This window comes from Brienomyrus brachyistius, chromosome 14, assembly GCF_023856365.1.
Source record: "Brienomyrus brachyistius isolate T26 chromosome 14, BBRACH_0.4, whole genome shotgun sequence".
Classification (NCBI taxonomy): Eukaryota; Metazoa; Chordata; class Actinopteri; order Osteoglossiformes; family Mormyridae; genus Brienomyrus; species Brienomyrus brachyistius.
In genome coordinates this window covers 19,444,869-19,469,860 of record NC_064546.1, presented here as the reverse complement: position 1 = coordinate 19,469,860, position 24,992 = coordinate 19,444,869, and the positions used below count along the sequence as shown (strand labels likewise).

Sequence of the window (24,992 nt, the reverse complement as noted above, 5' to 3'; positions counted from 1 at the left end):
GGTACCATAACCAGGATTTAATGTTGTTTAAACATTATGTTGTTTGTTCTTTACATCTAATGGAGGTTTTAACGTAGTAATAGAAGAATCTGCTGTGAAGCCTAACCCAAGTAAAAATTTAATGTGTGCTGGAGAGGGAGATGGTGCACTAAACAGCAGGGAGAGATCTTCCAGCTACTTACAGTCCACAGATTCTGCTTGGTGAAAAGCGTTATCGATATTTCAGCTATTAAGCTGCCTTGCAGCTCCTGGTGTCAGGCGCCAAGAGGCGAACATCTCATCAGAACATATCCAGGACGGAGGCAGCCATCATCCTGCCCCCACCCTTCACCCCTTTCCTAGAATAGACTGAGAGAAAACCACCTGGGGAGGAAGAGAATTTGTCTATTTATTATATCAGCTGTGTGTTGAAAATGGGCTAATTTCCCCCCCGCAGGAATCGAACCAGCGGGACAGTGATTCATTCGAAAATGGTGACTGCAGGGAAAAGACGGTAGACGGTGCCAAGCGATCGACCGCGTTAACGAACCCAGGGTAAAACGTAAACAATTTGATGTTATATTGAGTAAACCATTGTGTGATAAGAAGCGCTTGTGCTGCGTGCTCATTTCAGAGCTCATCCCGCCAGAGGTTATTGTCTACATGCTCAATGCCACCCCTACTGTTTTAGTGTGGACAGCATGCAGCTTTTGAGTCTAGCTGAAGGACAGTTGAAGTGCAGGAAAGATCCAGTTTTTTCTAGGGGAGCCTTCTTATCCTTCCTCTACCTGCGATATCTAAAGGTTAGGGAGCTGCAGGTAAGCATTAGCAGTGAACTATTGACTGAAACATCTGTCTTCAGGTTGGTTTCCTATTGAGAAACCAACAGGTTAATCATGTTGATTGATGACCCAGATGGGTTATACTTACTGTACTATTGTTCTTAATTTTTAAAATGATGAAATTGTAAAGGAAGACAAATTACAACTAACTATGTAATGGAAAATCTAAAAACTCATTGATTTCTTCATGTTACTGCTTATTCGTTTAAAGGTCATGGTGATTCATGATGCAATTCTGCCCAGAACAGACCTGTTTTATATACCTGGTTTGAGGGCATCTGTGGTTCTTCTAGGCCACGCATGTGGTCTGCTGAGTGCATTCCTCGTTCGCAGCGCTCCTGCTTGGGAATGCTGAACTACCTTCGATCCGTGGAAAGGACGCTCGCTTATGACGCAGTAGTCCTCAGAGAGGAGCCTGGAAAACAGAGCAGCAATGTTGAGATGTCCAGCCTCATGAGTGCCTCTAGAGGTGGGAGTGGCCTTGCGGGGGCGCTGGGTTCTCACCACTACCTCTACAGCACCCCTGCGGACTACACGGTGAGTCAGACGGATGCTAAGTTGATAGTTTGACGCACATTTTCACCAACGTTAGCTGTCAGTAGTCAACAGCAGGCACAGACTGGCCACTGGGAAGCTGAGGAATTTTCCCATTGGGTGGGGCTTGTGAGGTCTTTCTTCCCCAGCCTTGAAATTATGTAGCCTAAATACCAGGGGTACCCAACCAGATAGTTGATCTCTGTGAATTTTCAGGTCGATCACAGGAGATGGTTAATGGAAAATGTTTCAACAATTTAAAACAAATATATATATATATATATATATATATATACCAAGGGCCCCCACCCACCCCACTGATGGTTGGCAGAAAGATATTTCAACGGGACCCCCCACCTGCCTTTTCTTGCCAGTCTAATATTATCCACTTGCATGCTTTCTTCTCTCTTGGTCCATACCAGGATGTACCAAGAAGGCTTGTCTCCATTGTCTTTGATATCATGGGCTGTGATGATCCCATGCAGTGTGGTTTATTATCTTCTTTATACCAGAATCCCCCAGTGCCAGTGGCCTCCTTCTGCCATTCTGAGTTTTGCATTCTCTGACTGGTTCAACAAAATCAGGTCTATTGGCTAAGTACAAGGAACACAAGGAATTTGTCTACGGTTGTCAGTGGTTCTCCGGAGTACTGACACGACAGTTTGGCATACATACAGTAAATATATACATAGTTAAAGCAAGGCAATGTCACAGACAGTGCAGGTGATTTATACATCGTGCTTGTGTGTTTGATAACTGTACAAAAGGTGCAAGCATGCATGTCGGCACAAGGAATGTTGGAATAAATACAATGTGGTCATACACAATATATTTTTGGAGTGCACTGTTTTTATAGTTTCCTGTATGGTAGAGTGGATTTTGGTAAATATTGTAAAAGTGAAGTAATAGACCCTTAAGTACACAGATTTGACTCTCTTTAGGTGGTTATTTGTCCAGTGGGACCTATCTCTCTAACAGACAGTCAACACACTGCTCATAGATTCTCATGGATAATTCAGCCATATTCATTCTTGCTGGCCTTGATATTGGGGGGGAGGTTTGGTAGAAAGTCAGCCTGTTTATTTTGAAAGTAGCAGGATAATTATGTTTATGTATGGAAATTCATACATACATGCCATAGAGTTTGTGAAGACCATGGCCCGAATGTAGAACTTTGCAAATATATTGGCTTAATATGCCACGGGTTTGGCTTTTGCAGGTCCATTGCGCTGAAGTCATGGACCTTCCTGACGTGGAGAACCTGCATGATTTTTATAGCTCTGAGGAGGAGATGCTCCATACCCAGGACCATTGTGGACTGTATATTGTCTATGACGTGGCTTTGAATGATCTGAGACAGCTGGAGAATACTGTGCTTCAGGTGGCCTCACACTATATCCAGAACAGAGGTGAGTACGCCGCATGGTGGACCCACGAGGTGAAAAGGTAGGGTTCATTTCAAATCTCGTTTTATTTTAGGCCAATGTGTTTAATGAATGAAAAAAAAACATTGGATGTGCGTTATTAGGTAATACTTAGCATGCAAGTACTTCTAAACTAATTTCAAAAGCAAAATTTTCAGGTTTCTTTTACTGAATGTTATATTTTTGAGTCATTTTCACATCCATTTACTATAACTTCTTTTTTGTGTGTGTGTGTGACTTTTCAAGCAGCAAATTCTTCAGCCCTGCAGTCGTGTGACCTCCTGTCTTGGGCCCAGGCAGATGTGGATCGGCTGGCAGTTCTGCTGGACCTGTGGAAGTGTGAAGCTGACTTCCTTAGGAGCAAGATTCACGTAAGTGTGCCTGCTATACGAGCAGCACGTGAGCGGTATCATGGTGACTCTGTTCCCTTCACGTCAGCAGCTCATGGACTGCTACTTTGAGGCCTACCAGCATGTGGTAGATCCAGAAGAAAGGGTCAAGTTGGCTCAGGTCATCACAGACATCATGCACAGAAGGCCGCAGATGGATCTGGATGATGGGTATTTTGTTAAGACATACAGGGCCGAGCTGGCTTGCCTACGGAGCCATCAGAAACTCATCAAAGCGGTTCTCGACTGCCAGGTACTACGGGAAATGTTCCGATGGGTGGAACAGAGCTCATTAATCCTCCACGTTGTTTATGTTGTTAGCACCAGTCTTTAAAAGGAAATGTGGCAAGGAATTAGGACTAATATCGAATAATGAGTTCTAGAAAACAGGCTCAAGATTTTAATACAGACCAAACAAGTGCCGGTGTTCTTTTAAGGATGCCAAGTCAAGGTGCATTTCAAAAACAGTCCCATGTTGGTCTTGCTGTCACCTTAAAAAAAATCATCCAAAACTGCATTTTCCGCACTGCATACCAAGACTTCTGTTTTTGCGATGTCAGATAGATGAGTGTCGCCAGTATCTTCAGCGGATATGGAGGGATGGGGAGAAGGGGACGTGGTATGAGCACGGCCTGCCTCTGAACTACATCCCTAAGCAACTGGTCTCCATCAGCAACAGCCGGTGAGTCTTAATCGCTAATCAACATGGCCAGTGGGCATATATGGTGCTCGCAGAAAGTCCTAGGATGTTTGCTTAATTCTGTAAAAATGTTGCAAATTTATTTGTTTCGTAACAAAAGTCCATTGGCATGCAGGGTTTAACATATCTGCGCATATCTTCCGCCCAGACAGTATTTCATTATTAAGCTTCATAATGTTTTTGACTGACTCATTCAGTTCTGTTCTTGTCATTTTGCTATTAATTGCAATTGTAGCTACTGGCTCCCAAAGGGACACTAAACACAAATGGTTTCACATGTTATGTCATTGTAAATGTGTTGCTGATTTAAAATCACCCAGTGATGCTTGTCAGTTAACTTGGATTTCAATTTATTACTACTAGTAAACAAATGAATAAAGCATGTGATTTTTATTATAAAACCAAAAAATTTGTAACATTTTTATAGAATTAAGCAAACATCCCTAGCTCTCACACCTACCCTGGGGTCAAATTGACCCCAAAGGCACATGTCAGGTGAATTCCCGTAGTAACATAGTTATTGCAGGAGCGTGTAAAGGCTAGACATCCCAAGACTCTAACTGGATACTTTGATTTAGATACAGTGATAGTCGTGTTAAGTGGTCAAGTGTGTGCGTGTTACAGCTCTGCCTTAAAGAGCATCTTCCTGCTGGAGTTTCACCCCTCCCTCTGCCTGGCGACCCACGTGTACCAGACCCTGAGGCAGCTCTGCACGGACTTCAGCCAGTTAGACAGGACCCCGGGCGTCCACCAGAAGCTGGCTCTGGAGTTGCAGGTGCTGCGGCGGGCACTGCAGAGATGGGACGCCCGTCTCCCACCGGGTGCTGCGTATAACCCTCAGATCCAACGAGATGTGGGTCTGCTCTCAGTCTAAATATTTAATGCAAAATGCCGTTTCAAATGTACAGATATCTACTCCTTGAGGGATATCATTAAAGTTTCATTGCTGGTTAATATTAGTGGAAGAATGTACAGCTATATAAATTCAATAGAAATGTAAAGAAAATCCAAGCTTGAATGATGGTGCAGTTGTTCACACTGTTGTCTCTGGGACTGGAGTTTGAGTCTCCACCACTGCTCCATGTGTGGGGAGTTTGCCTGCTCTTCCTGTGGTGTCATGGGGTTTCCTCTGGGTACTCTAGTTTCCTTCCACAGTCCAAGGGTATACAAAGGTGAATTGGGTTTATCATTGTGAATGGTGTGTTGAGTGTGCTCTGTGTTGGGTTGGTGATGGATCCTGGGCTGTACCCTGTTTTGCGCCTATAGTCCAGGATAGGCCCTAGACCCCCCATGACCCTGAATAGGACAAGCGGTTGCAGAAAAGGCATTGTATTACTCATTTCTGTATGGAACTTTCTTGTCTTCCCTTGAAACCCTACCCTGCAATAAAAAAATACTGTATTTCATGTTCCTCGAAGCTTGAAAAAATTACCAAATTATACAACATCACAGTCTGGTTAATGAAGACATGAAGGTTAATTGATATGACTGTCTTGTCAGTTGTTTTCAGGTGTGTTTTTTGAGGACCCGTTCTTCGTAAGAGATGTGGGGCTGTCGGTGGTGGAGTCTGCGGGTAGAGAGGAAGAGACCGGCAAGGAGAGGCAGCTCTTCGTCGTGGAGACCTTCGGCAAACTGCTGGAGCTCGTTACCCTCAGGCATCGGCTGATCGAGTCTGCCACTGAGACCGCCAGTCTGTCACAGTTAAGCTCTGCTGATGGTCTTGTGTTCAGAGACATCTAAGTGAAATGAATGTTAAATGTATTGTCAAAGTTGCAGCCTTTGAGTAATTTTGTCTGTAGCAGATAAAATGAAACCCATAGCGGAAGGCATCCTCCTGTCAGTAACTGACTGGTTTGAACCACCCAGGGTCAGCTTTGTTCTTTCTGGGATCCGACTGAAAATCTCGCCTTGGGGCCTCCCTTCAAAAACGAAAATAAATAAATTATAAATAAACAGCTAGCGAGTAGAGCCAGAAGATCGTAGCTAGCAGGTTATCAGAACATGCTGCTTCGGCGTATTCGAAATAAGTGTAGTGACTGTTTGTGGCCAAATCTTGGGGACCCCCGCATAAACTGTTTGACTGGTGGCAGACGCTGCCGCTGGACTCACACTCTCTCTGCCTTCTTCTGATGGTTCCTGCTCGGTTAAACCTTAAGTGATGACTGTCAACGTCCCCTAATTCCCCTTAGGTCCTGCCCCTGCTTTTTATTTTCCCTCTACAACACACCTGAAACACTGTCTCGATTCCCCAAGGTTATACGAGAGGTTTGCTCTCCTAATGGGCTTCGGGAAGTTCCATCTGTACATGCGGCCCGTGCCGTTTGAGACAGCGGTCCTCAGGGAGAAGCCGGAGAAAGTGCCCGAATGCATAACAGCCCTCCCGCGGGATGACAGCAGTGTCGACAGGTGCAGAGTCTGCCCCCCCTCCCACAACCACCCCCAGCCTTCAGGCTTCATTATGAACGCATGCATCTGATTGGTCTAAATCCAAATACAGTTAAGCTTTAATTAAACCATGCCCATCAGAGAACTTGACTAGGGATTTTATTTGTCGCTTCCTTCAATATCCACCGCAGCAGATTAGATTCTGTTTGTATCTCCTGCTTGTTGTATAGGAGACTGTATTTAGGAATAACCATGTATTTACAGATATATTCCATCCAGCCTGGTTCTGGCAGTCCAGGAAGTTGACGAGAATCACATTGGGAAATTCAGCTTCTACACAGAAGAAGCAGTGGTCCATGTAATCTCAAAAACACCTTAGTACAGTAGAATTTCTATGTGTTTGTTTTATAAAACTGAAATATTACCTGTTTGGTCATGAGTAATTTCTCCTTCACTATTGACTGTAGGTATAACATTGATTCTGTTGTTAAAGCAGCCTTTACCAACTTACGTGACTGGGCCTGTCTTGTTCGTTGTTTCTCCAAGTTTCGTTTTGACTTGGTTATCTTTCCTGTGCTTATATATAAACTTAGCATCTATAGGAAGCATGTAGTAAGAATTCAGCCCCTCAGGGAAACAAAGAATGTACTTTTTCTTAAGAGTGTACCTTGTTCCTAACACGGCACTATCACTCTGCTCTGGCTAACATCGACAGCTCATGAGCACTTCTGGGATAGAGAACCTGCAGGTGGCCCTGGCCTGTCAGGTGACTCAGAAGAATGCCCTGATTGGTGCAGTGAAGCAGGCTTGCCTTTGTGATTGGGTGCAAAGGACTGTGGGAGCAAGAGAGAGGGTAACATGACTACTTTGTATACTTAGTGGACCTTGCCATGTGTGAACTTTTGAAGACATCAGTGTATCGTCTAGGAGGATACCCCCACTACAGAAGTGGAAACTTCCGGAAGGGGAGAGGCAGAAGTGGGCCTAGAATCCAGAAGCCAGCATAAGACCAGACAAGATTTAGGTACCATGCAGAGGTGAGCTATGATTGATGTTCTGCACATGAACGAGAAACGGCATCTGTACTGGTTTTCTTATAGGGGATGTTTGTAGGAACAAGGATGGGTGTACAGTGAGATATGTACCTTGCAATCTTATACTTTCTATTTCCAGACTCGCTGGATCATTTGTATCAATCCAGTTAGAGAAAACAGTCCTCCGAGACAAGATGCTCGATGCCTTTCTGAGGAATAAGGAGGTCATGGGATCTGTTATGAGAAACCTTGTGAGTTCCTCCAGATATCCACATTCCATTGCTCTGGTTTTCGGCCTTCCTCCACCACCATTACTGAACTGATCTCTCCTACTGCAGGACGAAGTGGCAAAGCTCAAACGGAGACTAATTCTGGAATTCTGTCAGAGGTGTGTCTGGAAGTTCCTCAGTGGCCCACAAAAAAACCACAATTATCTCAGAAAGGAGACATACCTGTATTCCAGGAGGAAAAGTTGTCTGAAATCCAGACATTTATGGTTGTATTTGCTTACACTGCAGTTTTAAAATTTACAAGCACTAGGACTGGAAGAGCTGAGCAGCGCGGAACGAGCGCCGCTTAAATATTTTGCTATGAAGTTTTTGTTAGTCATTAAATACAGCCTTGAAGTTGTATTGCTTTTAGCTGACACTTAAAATTCCCATCTCAGCCTGGAGTTTTAAGGTAACTTGCTTCGAAGCTTTTGGGTCACAGATTTCAAACCTGCCATCTCCTGCAAAGTTAATCTGCTGCTTTTCTTAGAGACTGTAAGCCTGACAGGGAGCGATGTGCGCACCCAGGTTCGGTATGCGGGTGTCTCAGAGCTGCGTGAGGGGACAGATTGTGGGCCTCTACCACAGTCTGAACGCAATACTCATTGACCTTCCGACCATCCGTCAGTCTTACTTTACTGTGGGACGAGGAAATGAGGGGAAGAGCGACCAGGATTCAGAGCATGGGGTTCAGGCTGATGTCAGGTGGGTGCCTTGGGGTATGTTTCAGATGTACTGTGTGGTACCCAGAATGAGGATGCTGCAGGCTGAGAAGCATTAGAGTGATGGCATTCACAGCAATGAACCCCCCCTTGTTTGGACCAATTTTCTCTGGATCCAGACACGTACTCTCTGAAGACGGAAAGAAGCTTCTCAACCTGTGGTACATCCCCGACTTCTCCGAGGCCTTGACTATGTTTAAATCCATGGATGATGTGGTAAGAGTTAAAATATTTATACTGGTTAGTACTTATTACAGTAAAAAACAGACCAGGGTTTAAGCAGTGGCCAGCGATTGGTAACCCATCCATACACGGACAAGGCTTGTCTGTGGCAAAATATTCAAATTGATATAAGAACGTAGGTTATGTTTTTAAATACCGTGTGTTTGCATTTTGATCAAAACGTCTGTCAGAATTCATTGCGGTGATGAGCCCGGGTTGTGTCAGATGTACGCATGAGAATGTATTTGCAGTACAATATTTAAAAGTATTATTTGAAATAATTTTTTGGCAGATTTTGTTTTGTTTTGCTTGCAAGTTTTGAGATTTGTTTGTAGCTAGCAATGAATAAGCGTCTTATAGGAATGGCGATGAAATGCTAAAGGTTAGCGATCCCGCTCCTTTAGCGTACGCTGCGAGCCCTCGATTTGTTTCTCAGTTTGCCACCAAGGCTCTCCAACTCAACCTGGACATGGTGTCAGCGCTTCATGACATTGTCTCCTACCTGGTCGGCTTCGCGCACCTGGGCAATCTCTCCGTGGGGGTCTCTGGCGGGAGGAGACATGCACCGCTAGCTGCTGACTGGGGGGGTACCGAGGGCATCGGTGAGCATCTGCGCCGACGACATGCTCAAACACAAACCGGGGGGGGGCATTCTTATTCCTTAAAAAGAGGGGCTTAAATGATTATTCGTATTTATTCAACAAAAATCCATAATGAGTGAATTAGCAGATTTGTTTGCGTGATTAGTTGTGTGATTGGTTTGGTGTAGCTTAATCCGTGTCTTTATTGAAGAGCTCAGAGGCAACAGAAATGGACTCAGGCAGTAGGGAGTGAGGCCTAGGTTTCAGAACAAAGGCAGCCTTAGTCGACATCATGCCACTGTGGGTGTCCTGTGTGACCTTGGTGCTGTACAGAACCCTCTCCCCCAGCCCCAGGCCATTTCTCTAATCGCTCCTCTGTGATGTTTTTAAGGGGCGGAGCTGGCTGACCTCCAGGGGCGGATCGCCGCGCTCCCTGACCCCTGCTGCCCACAGGCCGTAGCCCGGCTGCTCTGCCTCCGTCGTGAGCTCCTCTTCCTGCAGTTCGACATGGCTGTCCGCCACTGCATCAGGCAAGCGTAGCTAAAATGTTCAGTCTGTATGATGGTCTGCCAATAATAGTATCCATAAATACTTACCGTACACTATTTGAATACTACCCTTAGGATGGACTGCAGCCCCACTGTAATATAACGTTTGTAAAACCATTTAGCAATGCTCTATTTTTGTATATATTTTATACTCCCTCTCAGCAAATTTAATTGTGAGAGACCTGGGGCACAGTGTCCCCTATTTCTTCAGTAAGCTGTATCCCCCTAAGGGTCAAATCCTAGAATCACCCCTGTCCAGATCTAGTGATTTATTGATTATCTAATTAAAAAGTGCCCTTGATTTCCTGTATGGCAATGTAGCGCTAAAACACGTGGGCTGTCTGGGAGGGGAAGCCTGAGACTAGGACTGAGAACCAGTTCTCCTCATTGTCTTTGTTTTTATACTGGGTTTTTCTAGCAGAAAAGCAGCTATATTATATGCCATTGTATCTCCTTTTGCTAAATAAGGGAGGCTCTCCTTTCCTCTGGGAACTGTGCGGACTGTCAGACAGTCACAGACAACATGGGCCACGCCCTTTCCGTGCTAAGCGACAGCGTGAGCGTCAGCACGTGCGGCTTGCAGCTGTGTGTACCCCGGGCTCTGGAGCCGCGCTGCATGCAGGTCAGTATCTTACAGGCCCTCCGCTGTTTGAATGTAGTACTGCATTAGTAATTCATGGTAATACATGGAAATGCTTAGCCATCGCAGTGACTTTCGATGTGCATAGCTGGTGAATTTTGGTAAATTAAGCTGGGGGCGGTGTGTGATTCAGTGGATTAGGGTGCTGTTTTATGATCAGAAGAGTGCAGGTTCGAATCCTAGAGTTAGCAGAGTGATTTAACGTTTGGACCCCTGAGCAACACAACTGCTCCAGGAACAGGAATAGATCCTGATTTATCAAAAAAGAATGAATGTACCTGCTAAGTAAATTAATTGTGATGGTTAATTGTAACGTACACTATATAAAAGGAGAGGGAACTCAATATATACTGTCGGGCGGGGAGGGGGGGGCAGTGTTTCTTTTCTGTGAAAAGGCTCTAATTAGAATTTGGGAAACCTTCTGGAGACATCATTTTTGCGACTACAGCATGCAGTTTAAGTCGCTGAAAAGGCATCTCCGGTTTCTTGGGCCTAATCTCTAAATCTGCCGGCTTTTGGTCCGAGCGTGAAGGAGCTGACAGACGCACTGGACTTTGTGCTCTCACCGCACAGACTGAAAGACTGTACCCCTGGAGGGGCTTCATTGGACGACACGGCCTGTTCCCAGTGACCATCTGTGACATCAGTCCCATTGAGCAGTGCATGCAGGTAGCCCGGCCCGGTCCCCTGATGGCAGGCTCTGGCAGCTTATCCGTAGCCTCGAGCCATTTTTTAGAATTATATTCCCCCCCGAATACACGTAATCATTTTCAGGATAGTACACTCTTGATTAAAACGCACGTAACATGGTGCTATAAATAACAGAGCTCTACACTTTAAATGAGTAGTACTATATTGTCTAAGACTTACTCATTTTCACTGTGCTGTTGGACCTCTTATGTACAGTAAATGTTCTTTTTTAATAGGGTTTGGAAAATAGTTAAGAGAGCATGAGCACGATATCCAGTAATACCGGTTAGGCAGTCTGTCATTTATAAGCAATCTTACATCAATGTAACAGTACAAACATGAACGAATTTAGCAAATTTAAAGTTCTGCTTAATAAAAGCACCTTACAAACGAATTGTGTTCACATACAGCTTTGCCCTAATGTTTTTTGTTGTGATACAATATTTCCATTCCCCGCTGATCATTAACAGCTCTCTCCGACATTTACTAATAGTGTAGGGCTGCGTTTTCTCCAGCGAGATAGCTCCTACTCTCATAAATTTTTGAGGAGACATTACTGGTGCTTTATCAGCAGGTCTCCTCTCGCTGCTGCGCTGTTGATCCATTCGTGGAAGTTTAATATCGGTTTGAGCCCCGATGACCAATAAAATATCTCGATCTTGATGTGTGAGTCAGCGAGACACAGTCCCGTTGTGATCCTGCTGGTGTTAATGGGCCTCTTTGTGTCTGTCGGTCTCGGTGCCTTTTCTATATCCTGGTTTCGCTCGCAGCTGTGCCTGAGCGGTCTGAGTGACCGCGGCCGGACCGCGGCCAATGGCGAGATGCTGGCCGTGTCCCTTCTGCTAGAGGACGTGCTTAGCAGCGGACAAGCAGTCACTCCATTTTGCATGGAAAGCGACTCGGAGGATCGCCCTCATAGTGAGGTGGGGGGGTTTGCTTTCGCTTCCCCATCACGTGACAAGCTTTTTAGCCAGTACATCTAACACATAATAATGTGAGACAGCATTCCAGTGTTTTCATCTTCATATATCACCTTTAAAGTTTTCCCTTTGCATTTTTTTACAATTTGGTAATGCTTCGTACATTAAAAAATGTGTTAAATGTCAGCAAATAAAGCTGCACTGTTAGTTTTGCAGTCTGCTTGTATAGCATATTATTCCAGGCAGTGTTTCCTAACATTGCAATCTGTAATTAAATTTAATAATTCTATTAAATGTGTTCTGCAGTGCTAGTTTTCTGCCACCTAGTAAAGCATAATGACAACAATGAAAATTCATCAGAACCTTGGCATTTCCATACTGTTACGCTTTTCCAATTACCCACAATTCCCATGACCTAAAGCAGAGCAGTAAGTCTGCGCTACACGCACGTCACAGGACACCGAGGGCTGCGCTGACCAGGAGGCTGACACGGGAACGAGGTCCATGGGCACCCCCTCGGGCCCCCGGCGGGACCCTCTGCACGATTACACAACCAGGAAGGCCTTTCTACTGCTTTGGAAGCAGCTGGAGGGCTTCAAAGAGGACTGGGGTCGACGCCAGCTGAGCGTGGAGCAAATCAACACCACCAGCCTGTACAGGAAATACTCCAGCCTCTATAGGTCAGATGTTATAGCTCAGCATTTGTGTTCGCCTGTCATAAACTGTGAGACATCCGTGGCTAAACATCTCCAAATAATGTCATATAAAATCAACAGATGTGTGGTGTGTATCTCAGTGTGTTAGCAGGCTCTGTGATCAAAATGTCTCCAAGAGTCAACAGAGTGATGTCACCAATGGGCCCCTGAGCAAGACCCTAACCCCTGTCGTATGTTGCTTTGGATAAAGGCGTCTGTTAAATAAATTAGAAAATACATATATTCATGTACAATATGGGGTTACTGGTTAAAGTGGCACATTCATCACATAGCATTGGGAAGGTTTGGAAATCTCTCCCTGGGCCCGTTGGTGGCAAAATATTCCAAAGGGGACTCCCCACCCTCCCATCAGCATCAACATGCAACAAGGTTCCCATCCTGTTGCTCATACGGTGACAATATATATCAGGGGAGAACCCCCTCCCTCGTTCAGCATCCAAATACACCCCCAAATACCACCTGTCAGCGACAATATATTGTCCGTCCATCTCCGACAGTAATGCTTACCTTAATATTGTAAATATTAGGATGGTACTCTCACTCTTGCACGTTTATTTGGCTTCTCCTCCTGACTTTCCCTGACAGTAGCAAAGTACACTTCACGCTACTTTGCCAGACCTCCAGCAAACACGTCCTGTTAATTGTTCTCGTCCCGCAGAGAGGAAATTCTGTACCCCAGCATGAGGACCCTGGTCCGGCAGCTGGGCAGCGAGGAGGAGTTTGGGAGCGTGTGGGCGGAGGGCCAGCCTGTCCCGCTCCCCACTGGAGCCTCCGAAGTGGACATCAAAACGCAGCAGGTAAAGCGATGGGCAAAAGTCACTTTCCTGAGCAGTTTGCCAAACACTATTTTGGGTGGCAGAACAAAACATTTGTAGATGGTTTAAAATGTACAAAGATGACATCATCTGATCTGAGCCGGTGTGTGGCACAGTGGGTTAGGACAGTGTGTTCTGATGAAACTGCTGTTGTTCAAATTACGTCTGGGAAAGTGATACCACTATTGGGTCCTAAATCAAGGCCCTTAACCCCCAGTTGCTTCAGGAACACTGGCTGACCCTGCACTCTGACCCTTAGTTGGAGAAATGTGTTCGCTAAATGAAAATAAGTCTATTCCTATAGTTTGGAAAGAAGCAGCATTACACTGCAATGAATACAGGGGTGGTGTCTCAGCTGAAAGCTGATTGGTCCCCAGAGCACCCCTTCCCCTGTCACTCACTGATTCAAGACATAAGACTGGCTCCTTTATGCCCCTCCCCCCTTTATAAAACTCTATAATAACCCTTAAACTTATTTACCATGATACCTTAAAAAGTCCCGATAACATTGATGTAGGTTTAAACATCACAGTGACGTAATGAGAGTCACTGTGCTCTTCAGGCACTTGCTGCTTTGAGTTTATGGATCTTTGTCATTTCACTGCGGTGTCATTCCTGTGTTACAATGGATGCTGTGCTTTCATTGATTTCGGCCGCTCAGCTTGGCAGGTTGCTGGAGTGCGCGGAGTGCGACCTGATTGCTGCGGCACAGAGCAGAATTCGCAGGGAGCTGACCCTGGTCATATCCGAGCGAGCGCACCTCAGCGGGGGGCTTCCTACTGGTACTCAGTCCGCCCAGAATTCGCAAACACACATGAAGACCTTTTCACTGGCTGTGTGCTGTAGATGTGGGCCTCGGCTCGCTTGGTGGGGCATTTTGCATTTCACTTTGTTTAGGTATTTTTCCCAAAGGAATACTTCCTTAGGGTCCTCTTGCATCTTCTCAGATCAGTTCTTTTTCTTTTGTTTACTGCATTTATACCCCCCAGTTCCAGATGGTCACTTTATTGTTAATTGCAGTCCGTTGCTACTTTTTGCTGCAGTGCTCTATTGTTTTTTTCCTATTTCCTCGGGTTGTTTTTGGTACCTTAAAATATCCCCTGCATGCATCGCATCACTGCACTTAGTCCTGTATTTTACCTGCATGTATTGTCCCTGTAGTCTTATGTTTAACCCCTTGTTGTGCAGAGTCCCGCTATTTGCCCTTAAGGTCATGAACCCCTATTAACCTCTCTCTGTCTGTATCTTGCACTGTGGACCTGGGAGTTTATCACCTGCAATTGAACTCCTCTGTTATGGCAAATAAAGCCCCATTTGACTAGACATTACTTTCACATTGAACAAGCTATGATGCCACAGTGATTAGCACTGATGCCTCGCACTTCTGGTACCAGGGTTTGGGTCTCTGCCATGGCAGTTCGCATGTTCTCCCCGTGTCATTGTGGGTTTCCTCCCGCAGTCCAAAAACACGCTGAGGCTGATTGGAGTTGCCAAACTGGCTGTAGGTGTGCGTGTGTGAGTGAATGGTGCATAAGTGTGCCATGCGATGGGTTGGTGCTCCATCCTGGGTTGTTCCCTGCCTTCGCACATAGGGTTAGGAACCCCCGTGGCCCCGAATAGGATAAACGGCTGTGAACACACGTCCACAAGCGTGTTTTTTTTAAAAAAAAAACATAAAATTGTAGCCTGCTTATTTTAAAAACACGTTTGCCAACCAGGTTAACCTACGCCCTATTAATTTCCACCTGTACCGAATACCTGGAAAGTTTTAGAATATTTTTCACCCATTCCATCGAAAGTGGTGTGTTACCCATCGGGTGCCCATGGTGTACCCAAACTCATGCAGGATTCTAGTCTGCATGTAGAATTAAGGTGCTTCAGTACTACATACAAGGGTTCTTGTACATCACCCAGTTTTGTATAAATGACTAAACTGTAGCATAAATGCTTTATCTAAGTCAGCTGTCTGTCTGGTTTTCTTTTAACTAGAATTATGGAAAAGACCTTCTATGAAGCAGTGTTTCTCTCCTGAACGGCCACAGATAGTGGAAAACTTCATGCAGCAGCTCATGGACGGCTGTGAGGAGACTGAGGGGAAGGTAAATCTTCTTGGACCATGTATTGTGCCTACAGAGTCAAGCGAGGGCATTTCTAAGTGGTTCCCAGATCAGAAATAAGCACAGACCAGATGATATGTTCTTCAGCTCACGCTAGCCAAGAGCCATCTGCAAGAGTGCCTCACGGCTCTGGGGTGTGCCGTCATGGGACGGGAACGCAGTAATTTCCAGGCCTACTCCCTGTTCTATGAAAACCTGCTGCAGCACGTGACCCAGATGCTGTTCCAGAGAGAACAGGTACAAACATGTGGGTCTGGTAAGGAGAGGCATTAGGGCTACCTTAATGTGCCATTATATATTTGGACATTATTATTGCTAATAATATGAATACACAATGATGATTATGATGATAATCTTTCCACTAGAACATTTTCATTCGAAACAACTCAATAACCATTTATGATCTTTGAGGGATCTTTAACTGTGGCCCTTGGTTGCCCATATTTACCATAATTATGATAATTCCAGGATTTAAAAGTGTTTGAGGATCTGCAGAAACATCAGAAGACTTCTGAGCAGGTGTGGTTCATAATGATCAAGTTTCATGGATGATTCCTGCAGAGCTAATACATTAGTTGTAATCCTTCCGCACGAGCACAATGGGGAAGAATCCAGGCCTTACTTGTATACAGCTTAAGGTGTCTATTGTATGTCCTCTTGCAGGCCCTCCCTTTGTCCCGGTTTGCTGAGCTCACACGCAGGACAATGCTAGAGATGACAGCGCTGCGAGCGCGGCTGGCCAGGGCAGAACAAAACAGCGGGGGGCTGCAGGAGCGGCTAAACTCTCAGGACCGCCAGCGCTACGACGCACTGGTCCAACATCTCATCTCCTGCTGTTGTCAGTTAAAGGTGAGGTAGCCCATCCTGTCTGTCTCCTAATGTCTGCTAAAGGTGAGGTAGCCCATCCTGTCTGTCTCCTAATGGTGAGGTAGCCCATCCTGTCTGTCTCCTAATGTCTCCTAAAGGTGAGGTAGCCCACCCTGTCTGTCTCCTAATGTCTCCTAAAGGTGAGGTAGCCCATCCTGTCTGTCTCCTAATGTCTCCTAAAGGTGAGGTAGCCCATCCTGTCTGTCTCCTATTGTCTCCTAAAGGTGAGATAGCCCATCCTGTCTGTCTCCTAATGTCAAGTTTATTAACTTGTCTAAAGTCTTACTTGGCCACAGTGTGTGAGGGAGGGTAAATTGTATGAACAATGCTCAGTGTTTGACAAAAGATTGTCTAAGAGTAAATTCATGGTCAAGCATTACAAAAGCTGGTTGATCATTAAGCTGAAATCCTCAAACAGGGCGAGTAGTGGATTGACGTGAGATCAACTAACCTTTGTTGCTTCTAACGAACAGTCAAGGTTGGATGAGTGTCACGTGAGGATGGATCGAGATATGACTCAGCTGGTCACCAGAGTCCGGAGGGAAGGTGTGGAGAGCATCAACAAGCTGAAAAGGAAGCCAGGCACCACAGAGGATGATGGGGCTTTGCAGACTACGTTGAAAGGGGTAAGGAGCTTGGCCCATCTAGCAAAACTTCAATGCTGATCGTTTCAGAGCTTCACATCGTGATGGACCAACAGATAGCATGGCACTTAGAACCACGGTCTAAAGATAGCTGGCTCAATTCTCAAGGGAGACTGGAGAACAATTGTGTGGCACTTCAGTGAGTCGGACGTTAGTCATCTGCACCAAAACGTCAACGTTAATAATCAGTGTGATCGACACCTGTTTCCCGGACAGCATGAAGAACAGCAGGACCTGTGGGAAGAAAATGGCCACCTGGCAGGCCTGCTCTGCAAGCTGAAGACCCTGCACCGGTGGAGACAGGTGGCCATACAGGGAAAGCTGCAGCGGCAGTTACACCAGTTCCAGCAGGTCAGTGGGATGGAGGGAAAGGAGTACCAGCCTTGGTCAGGCCCTCAATGGTCTGTGCGGATCTAACATCCACAAGTGTAAGGAGGTATACAGTGACTCCTGGGAAAAGCTCTGTGGGCCTGTATTAAACAAGAAACTACTTACTATAAGCTTAATGGACAAATACTTTGCAATGATTATTAAATGTTGGTGCATTGCACAGATAGAAGGCCTATTACAAGCTTAGCTGTGTGATGCTTGAACATTTTCTGAAAACAGTGACTACAAAATTGTACCGTAGTAAAGCCGCTCTGCAGTGCAGGTGGCTGCTGCTGATTTAGGGCACCGTGTAGTTCTGGCCCACCTCCTTGTGCAGGACGCACTGCTGTATCAGCGGGAAGGCCAGCAGGTGAAGATGATGGCCGAAGAGGAAGTGGCCCTGCTCAAACAGGAAGTGGAGTCGGTGAGGGCGGCCCTGGAGCAGGACCGCGAGGCGCACGACGACGCCACAGAGCAGCTGCACTCTCTGGTGATCACAGCACGGATACACTGCAGTTTGGCCTTTGAGTAATAACCTTTCAGCTTGAGTGATGAAGATAATGTTTAGGGCACTCACCTTAAATGACCAGAGTACGAAATCTTGACGGAGACAGATAAAGTCGACCCTGGTTAGCACAGACTTCAAAATATATGAAAGGACACATTTGTTTGTTGTCAGAGCAGTTTAGATCAGAACATTTCTTTACAGGAAGATCAGTAGGCTTCAGGATGAAGTAGGCCATAAAGTTGACAGTAGAGTAAGCAGTAGATCATGTAACCACCCCAAGACACATCTAAACAAGCAAGATGAACTCAATAGCTGGATTATTTATGTTTTATTCACATTGATTTTAATCTAGAATGGCATACATAGCTATTGTGTATTAGTTTAGAGTTTAGAAAAGATGTTGAGCATCTGAGATTAACAAACCTACACTGACAGTATTTACAGATGCTAGCTTGTCACGACTGTGTCAGCCGGAGTGGCCCTTACAGCTCATCCCTCATCGTCTTTGCAGAGGCAGCGATTACAGGCCGCAGAGCAACAGCTGGCCCAGCAGGCACTGGGCCAGCGGCGCCTGGAGGGGGCACGCCTGCTGAGCCTGGAGCGGCTGCAGCGGGACGTGGGCGACAGGCAGCAACAGCTGGAAGAGCTGGACGCACAGCTGCAGAGGAGCAGCCGGGCCAAGCAGTGGCAGCAGCTGCGCAGCCAGAAGGAGATCAGACAGGTGGGAGCCACGAGACGGGGAACTGAGATGTTATTGCCTGGCAGTCATGCAAAGCGTGAGCTGGACGTGTGGAACTTGGTCAGAAGGAGCTGGGGAAGTGGTCATTTTTAACCTTTATTCAAAGTAGGTATAAGTGCATTGATGCTACCTTCCATATCACCAGAGTACCCCTGCTGTACCTACCAAAGAAACTGGCTCTTCTTCCGGTATATATGAAGCGCAGCTCTTAAATTAACGACAGGCAGGATGAGAGCCGTTACTATTCAGATAGACAGGACTCTGCTGGCCCTTTAAGATCCCGGCGTTTTAGCTCACCCTGGTTGGTGATTCAGCAGAGGACGCTCTCCACACACACCCTTCGCTCCCCCTGATTTTTAAGGTCAGGGCCCAGCTGCTACAAGAGCGACGGCTGAAACTCGACGCCTTCCGCCGGGTGCAGGGGCTCCGGAACCAGCTCTCCGACACCGAGGCAGCTGAGCACAGAGGCGGCCCCCATTCAGGTACCAAACCCAGCCAGCAGCGGGAACTGGAGACCTTGGCTAAATCTGACATTAGCACGAATCGTCTGCTTCTGTTGTGGGGAATGTAATGTTGTGTCTTTCCCCCGTGTGGAAAGTTCTTTTACTTGTAGTCGCAAAAATTTTACATTCTTCTTGTCTTTCTAAAGGACAGAACAGGACTCCTTTCTCCAGAATGACTCTCAGCACCCAATCCACTTCAGCAGGTCAGTATCCCCCACCCCCCTAGCTAGGGAATTGGTGCCTCCGTTACCTGGCAACAGCCAACACTGACCGAGTGGCCTGGCGACCACCCGTTTTAGGGTCGGTGGAGCGCCTCAAACCAGCCACCCGCCCGACATCTCACTCCGTCCGGCGTGGTGCCCAAGGCCGAGTCGACGTCGACCCTGGATCAAACAGCCTCAGTGTCCTTCTGCAGAGACCGAAAACTGTGAGGTTCTACTGACCAGTGGAGGAAACTCACACCTTATTGCTCTCTATCTATAAGGAAAAACTGCAACTCAGAATGTTTTGTGTGTCATGTTTTAGTGTCAGATGCCGTTTGACTATGTGTGTTTGTTCCAAAAAGCTAAAAATTTCAAAACCACCCCCAGGGTCCCAGTCGCTTACGGACACAGCCCCCAGTGGACCCACCCCCACGCATTGGCTCTTCTAAACTCCTCTCTCAGCTCAAGCTAAATAAGGGCTGTGGGAACAGATGGTGAGACCCGATCTGTTCCCAATGCCCACAACACGAGCTGCGTGAGGAAAAAGCAAGCACCCTCCGCACAGCAACAGAGTCCCATCGATCCTTGGCTCAAACTCAACACAGTCAATGTTCAGCTGTATGTTACAGCTACTTCTAAAATGCCTGACTGTCACCTGCAGATCACAACCCACAGCCTAAGGAGCAGCAAACTCATTAAAACCATCCATTGTCTCTATTTAATGAAATCATACGGAGGAATGCTCAGAATGTCTGGTATATAAATCTTAACAAAAGCTTATCCTCAGATTAACTGGGACAAGCACACCGTCACAAATCAAATAAATCAAACAGTACAGAATTTAGTTCATCTTTTATCTGATTTACAGACATCAAAAATGTACAGGTTAACTTTCACAAAGACTCGAAAGCATCTCCATCTTCCTTAGGTGAGGGGCAGGGGATGCTCGTCTACAGAGGGCACGGCGTCCATCAGGAATGGATGGAAAACCGGGGCACCAGGTGAATTCACATCCACGACTAAAAGCTTTGCTAAAATTAGTGACGGCTGAGGTAGAGAGAAGATGACACGTCTGGTGGCCACTAATGGATGGACTTCCTCACCAACCTTAGGCATGCTTAGTCAATCTCCTATGCATTTTTTTTTATTGAAGACTACTCTGTGTTCAAATGGGGATAGTTATCAAGAAGTACAAAACTCTACAAAAATACATCGAAAAGGTCTTCATAGAAACAAGGACTCATTTTGCGAAAGGGCGACAGCTCAGGTATTTTGGTGAGTCACTAGAGAGCACCGAAGAGCTTCTTTCAGTTCTGCGGGGCCAGGCTGGTAGTGTAGAGGTAGGACACAGTACCTGCCTGTATCTGGAACGTCTGCCCCTGGATCTGGTGACTGGGGATCTGCTCCGTGGTCTGGCTGATGGAGATGGGCTGGGTGCTCTGGCCGCTGATGTGGATGGCCTGAGCCTGCTGCTCCCGGCCGATGGCCACGGACTGGGCCAGGGCCTCGGGGGCCACGGGCAACTGTGGGAGGGGCTGCTGCTGCATCACGTGCAGGTGCTGCACGGGCCGCGGTGGCACAGGCAGCGGCTGGGGCGGCCCGTGATGAGCCTGCAGATGCTCCATGGCCTCCCGGGTCAGGGTGATGACCTGCATCTGCTCGGGCTGGCCCTCCAGAACTCCGATGGCCTGGATCTGCTGGGCCGGCTCCCCAGAAGCGACCAGAGCTAGGTTCGGCACCTGCTGAGGGGGCTGCCCCAGCAGGGCCCCCATGCCCTCAGAGGCCTCACTCGTGATGATGCTGATGTCCTGCTCCTGCCCAGACACGAAGTTGATGTTGTCCACCTCGCTGGTGACCACCAGCTGGATCTCCTGCTCCCCCGAAGCAGGCAGCTGATACTGCTGGAGCTGCAGGATGCTACGGACCTCCTCGGCCCCGGCACCGACCACCTCGGTGGCCGCAGGTTCGGGGGCCTCTACCGGCTTCTCCTTGTTGTGGGTCTTGGTGTGGACCTTGAGGTTGTCCAAGCGGGCGTAGGACAGGCTGCAGAAAGGGCATGTGAAGGGCTTCTTTCCCGTGTGGGAAGCCACATGTCGCCTTCTTGCACTAGGATCTGAGAAAGACTTATTACAGATGCTGCACACGTAAGGTTTTTCCCCCCTGTGGAGAGAGAGAGCAGAAGGGGAGGGGTCCGCAAGTTAAATATACTCCTCTTTCATTAAGCGAACGATGAATTGCAGCTTCAACGGTTAAAGTCCAGAAGATGCATACAGGGAGTCCTCGGGTTACGACAGTTACGTTCCTACCACAGTGACGTAACCTGAATTTTGGTGCAAGTCGAAACACACCTTTTCTGATCTTTTTAAAGTGTCTAATTTCACTTCCATCGTGACGGCTTTCCTCACTCATACGCTGTGTTACTGTGGATTCTTCCACCATGCGCAACCAAACGAGTTTACCCACGTAGTCTGTAAGTATCATGTTAATGATGTAAGCGAAACACACACTTCTCATTTTTTTTTTTACGTTTTTATGGGAGTGTCATAAATTCGAAATGTCGTATGTCGAGACCACATAACCCGAGGATCCCCTGTACGTCACGTGACATTGTTTCGGGAAGCTGGTTGGATGTTAATTTCTGCTCAAGGACCACTCACCTGTGGATCCTGATGTGGGTCTGCAGGGAGCTCTTGGCTGTGAAGCACTTCCCACAAATCTCACAGGTGAAAGGCTTCTCCCCTGACAAAAAACAAGGGCACAGGACGACGCTGAGCTCAAGGAACCAGAAACACAAAGCACTGCTTCAAAAGACTAAACATAAATCACCGTCTTGCCGACATAAAAAGGAGAAGCCAGTTTATACTGTATTCCCACAGCACTGAAAAGGCACATCTTACCAGTGTGTGTCCTCAAATGTTTCTTAAGTTGAGCCGCATCCATGAATTTATGATGGCAGTGCACACACTCTGGTAAAGGTTTACCTGCAAAACCAAAACCAAAACAAAAGAGTTTACATCACACAAGACAACACCTGCCATCTCCATGGGAACGCTGATGTGAAGTCTGATGGACCCCAACCTGTGTGCACCCTGTAGTGACTCTTCAGCTGCCTCCTCTGACTGTACGTCTTCCCACACTGATCGCAGCTGAATGATTTCTGCTCTGCAAAATCGCAGAGCATTCAGTCACATGGGGGTCACAGGGCATCGCACGCCCTGAACACACCAAACAGGCCGTTTCTTATATTAACTAAAAATTCTGCTGAAGACCTAAACGCATTCTGTTCGTGGCATCCTGCATCCTTCAACTTCATATCCTGAGACCCATAGCAAACTTTTAACCACACGGATTCTTCTGGAAGAAAGCCAAACGAAGCATACGGCACCTGTGTGCAGGTTCATGTGCTCCAGCAGGGAGTGTTTGGTGGACAGGGCCTTGGAGCACACGGTGCAGATGAAGGGCTTCTCCCCCGTGTGCATGCGCTGATGGACCAGCAGCGTGTGCTTCTGCGTGAATCCCTTTGTGCACACAAAACATCGGAAGGGCTTTTCGCCTGTATTTTCAGAATAAATATTGGGTAAAAACACTGTTACGACTATCACAAGTCGAGTGGTGCACTGTAGGAGAGACACATCTGGTTTGCAATAACCTGACTGCACAAACATAAGCGAACACTCGGGCTCTTCATGAGAGAAGCAGCTTACCTGTGTGAGTCCTCTGATGTATCTTTAAAAAGAGGTGGTTCTTGAAGACCTTCCCACAGTCCTCGCAGCGGGCCTCTGTGTTGGGGTATTTCCGCCTTCTCCCTCTTCTTCCGGGCTCTCCAGACTCTGACGAGTCGTCTCCAATGCGATACCCTCTTAACTTGGTTGGTGGCTTAATTTTGCGTTTGCTGTATCGGCTGCGTCCCGCCCTGGGGTCATAGTCGGCGTCTGTGTCTTGAGGAAACTCCATGCTGGCTCCCCGCTCCGCCACGTCCCCCTCGGCCTTCGCCTCTCCATTGTCCTTAGAGCCGAGAGCAGCCGGATCAGTCCCGTCGCCCTTTGGAATGGCTTGTGCTCCGGTGTTTAACTCAGGTGCTGGTGTCCCTGGCATCTCCGGAACGATCACGTTTTTTCTTGGACGACCCCTCTTGCGTTTGGGCTTTTCTGAGCCCGCTCCGGGGTCACCGGTAGGCTTTGGAGAATCGCAGGCTGGGACGACGCTCTGAGAATCGGCATACGCCTTCACCAGGTCACTGACCTCGAGGAGTCGGGCCACAGCCAGGAGCTGCTCGGTCGCGTTCTCCTCCACAGACACACTGGCGCTGTAAATGAACTCCAGCACGGTGCCGAAGATCTGCGCGGCCATACCATCCAATTTGTATATGGACTGGCCGACGTGGCCCTCGGCAGTGAACATCAGGGAGAAATACTCACTGCTTGCAGCCAACAGAGCCTTGTGGGCCTTAAAGTGGACGTCTTCCACGATCAGCGTTATGTCACAAAGCAGCTCCTTCTTCCTCAGCTTATCGAATTTGTTCAAGATGGTGTCCTTGTGTGTTTTGGAATGGATAGCCAAATGCGACATGGAGGGGACGGCCATCCTGCTATGCGAAGATGATGGATTCTTAAATATGTATAATCACCTACAAACACAGATTAAGTCAATCGCAATGATGGGAAGGAAAAAAATACCACTGAATCCAATTACACATGTGCTTTTGAGACCATGTAAAAAATTTTAACTAAACACACAGCTTTGTGTTAGACAACAAAAAAAACATAAAGCCAAGTAAATTCATCACACTAAGAGAATAAGGAAATTTTTATGGAATGTTCAACATCCCAGGCAGACATGAGTGAGAGGCCGGCTCCTCACAATGAACACTGGTACAGGAATCCACTCAGCTTTAGCTATCCTAATAAGAATGGGTAGCAAATCAACTTATGAAAACAAAACTGAGCAACTAATGATACCATCCTTAAATGACAAATTTACTGGTAGACATGCTTTAAAGTTTACAGTTACTCATTTCCTGGCTGCCACCATTTAAAACAATAAAAAATCTACAGAACTAAAGGAAATCTATTTCTGTGCAGTGTCCATGGTGATTCGGGAGCTAATGCAGAAATACCAACATTTTCTCCCTTTCCTTTTCCACTCTTGGGTCCTCAGGGAACAGGCGACAACTGGTCCATGTAACAAGGGTTATTTTCTGCATATTTCTTGTGTAATTTGGGACCTGCCCCAAATTGTTAGAAAGACACCTAGACTATCTAAAAGAAATCTAAAGATGTATAAAATTGTCTCATTCAGTGAGGCTGTGTGCTTAGCACAATCATTTAAATTATACAGAAAGGTTCAGCTGTGGCATACAAATCTTAGACACACAATATGATTGGGAAAGTGATCATATCCATTTTAGTGACCAGATATTAATGAACTGCATGCAGAACATATCAGAATAATTGATGCAATAGCACAAAACTAGGAAAGCACAAACTATTATTTTGATTCCAGTAACCCCTGCTTGGAAAATATGAAACACAAGGCGAGATAATTCTGTAATCTCAAGCAAAGAACAGACAAATTATTCATAATAAATGCTAAAATGTTGCTTATTTTTCTGCCCTTTCAGTAAGGTAAGTAT

The 24,992-nt window shown here is 46.6% G+C and overlaps 2 protein-coding genes across 2 annotated transcripts in view; one reads left to right on the top strand and one right to left on the bottom strand.

Moving 5' to 3' along the window:
* The window catches only part of si:ch73-242m19.1 (uncharacterized), a 29,702-nt gene extending 5,708 nt beyond the window's left edge, over positions 1-23,994 (top strand). Inside the window, exons 12-48 of the mRNA XM_048973828.1 lie at positions 437-534; positions 671-797; positions 1,155-1,358; positions 2,575-2,764; positions 3,029-3,150; positions 3,221-3,421; positions 3,729-3,850; positions 4,493-4,721; positions 5,369-5,568; positions 6,122-6,274; positions 6,518-6,611; positions 6,969-7,106; positions 7,181-7,290; positions 7,427-7,538; positions 7,626-7,675; positions 8,085-8,261; positions 8,398-8,494; positions 8,937-9,102; positions 9,473-9,611; positions 10,098-10,251; positions 10,843-10,938; positions 11,730-11,882; positions 12,336-12,559; positions 13,254-13,392; positions 14,072-14,192; positions 15,400-15,509; positions 15,615-15,764; positions 15,996-16,046; positions 16,191-16,376; positions 16,868-17,020; positions 17,255-17,389; positions 17,745-17,897; positions 18,427-18,636; positions 19,016-19,136; positions 19,304-19,360; positions 19,457-19,584; positions 19,748-23,994. Coding sequence (XP_048829785.1) covers positions 437-534; positions 671-797; positions 1,155-1,358; positions 2,575-2,764; positions 3,029-3,150; positions 3,221-3,421; positions 3,729-3,850; positions 4,493-4,721; positions 5,369-5,568; positions 6,122-6,274; positions 6,518-6,611; positions 6,969-7,106; positions 7,181-7,290; positions 7,427-7,538; positions 7,626-7,675; positions 8,085-8,261; positions 8,398-8,494; positions 8,937-9,102; positions 9,473-9,611; positions 10,098-10,251; positions 10,843-10,938; positions 11,730-11,882; positions 12,336-12,559; positions 13,254-13,392; positions 14,072-14,192; positions 15,400-15,509; positions 15,615-15,764; positions 15,996-16,046; positions 16,191-16,376; positions 16,868-17,020; positions 17,255-17,389; positions 17,745-17,897; positions 18,427-18,636; positions 19,016-19,136; positions 19,304-19,360; positions 19,457-19,584; positions 19,748-19,858 — 5,181 coding nt within the window. The 3' untranslated portion in view covers positions 19,859-23,994. The remainder of the gene's footprint in view (positions 1-436; positions 535-670; positions 798-1,154; positions 1,359-2,574; positions 2,765-3,028; positions 3,151-3,220; positions 3,422-3,728; positions 3,851-4,492; positions 4,722-5,368; positions 5,569-6,121; positions 6,275-6,517; positions 6,612-6,968; positions 7,107-7,180; positions 7,291-7,426; positions 7,539-7,625; positions 7,676-8,084; positions 8,262-8,397; positions 8,495-8,936; positions 9,103-9,472; positions 9,612-10,097; positions 10,252-10,842; positions 10,939-11,729; positions 11,883-12,335; positions 12,560-13,253; positions 13,393-14,071; positions 14,193-15,399; positions 15,510-15,614; positions 15,765-15,995; positions 16,047-16,190; positions 16,377-16,867; positions 17,021-17,254; positions 17,390-17,744; positions 17,898-18,426; positions 18,637-19,015; positions 19,137-19,303; positions 19,361-19,456; positions 19,585-19,747) is intronic.
* zbtb24 (zinc finger and BTB domain containing 24) lies at positions 20,201-23,944 on the bottom strand. The gene is made up of 6 exons (XM_048973829.1): positions 23,065-23,944; positions 22,746-22,913; positions 22,439-22,522; positions 22,258-22,341; positions 22,018-22,099; positions 20,201-21,520 (listed from the first exon to the last, which is right to left on the bottom strand). The coding sequence occupies exons 1-6, from the start codon at positions 23,942-23,944 to the stop codon at positions 20,668-20,670; spliced, it is 2,151 nt and encodes a 716-aa protein (XP_048829786.1). The 3' UTR covers positions 20,201-20,667.
* Positions 23,995-24,992: the final 998 nt, after the last annotated feature.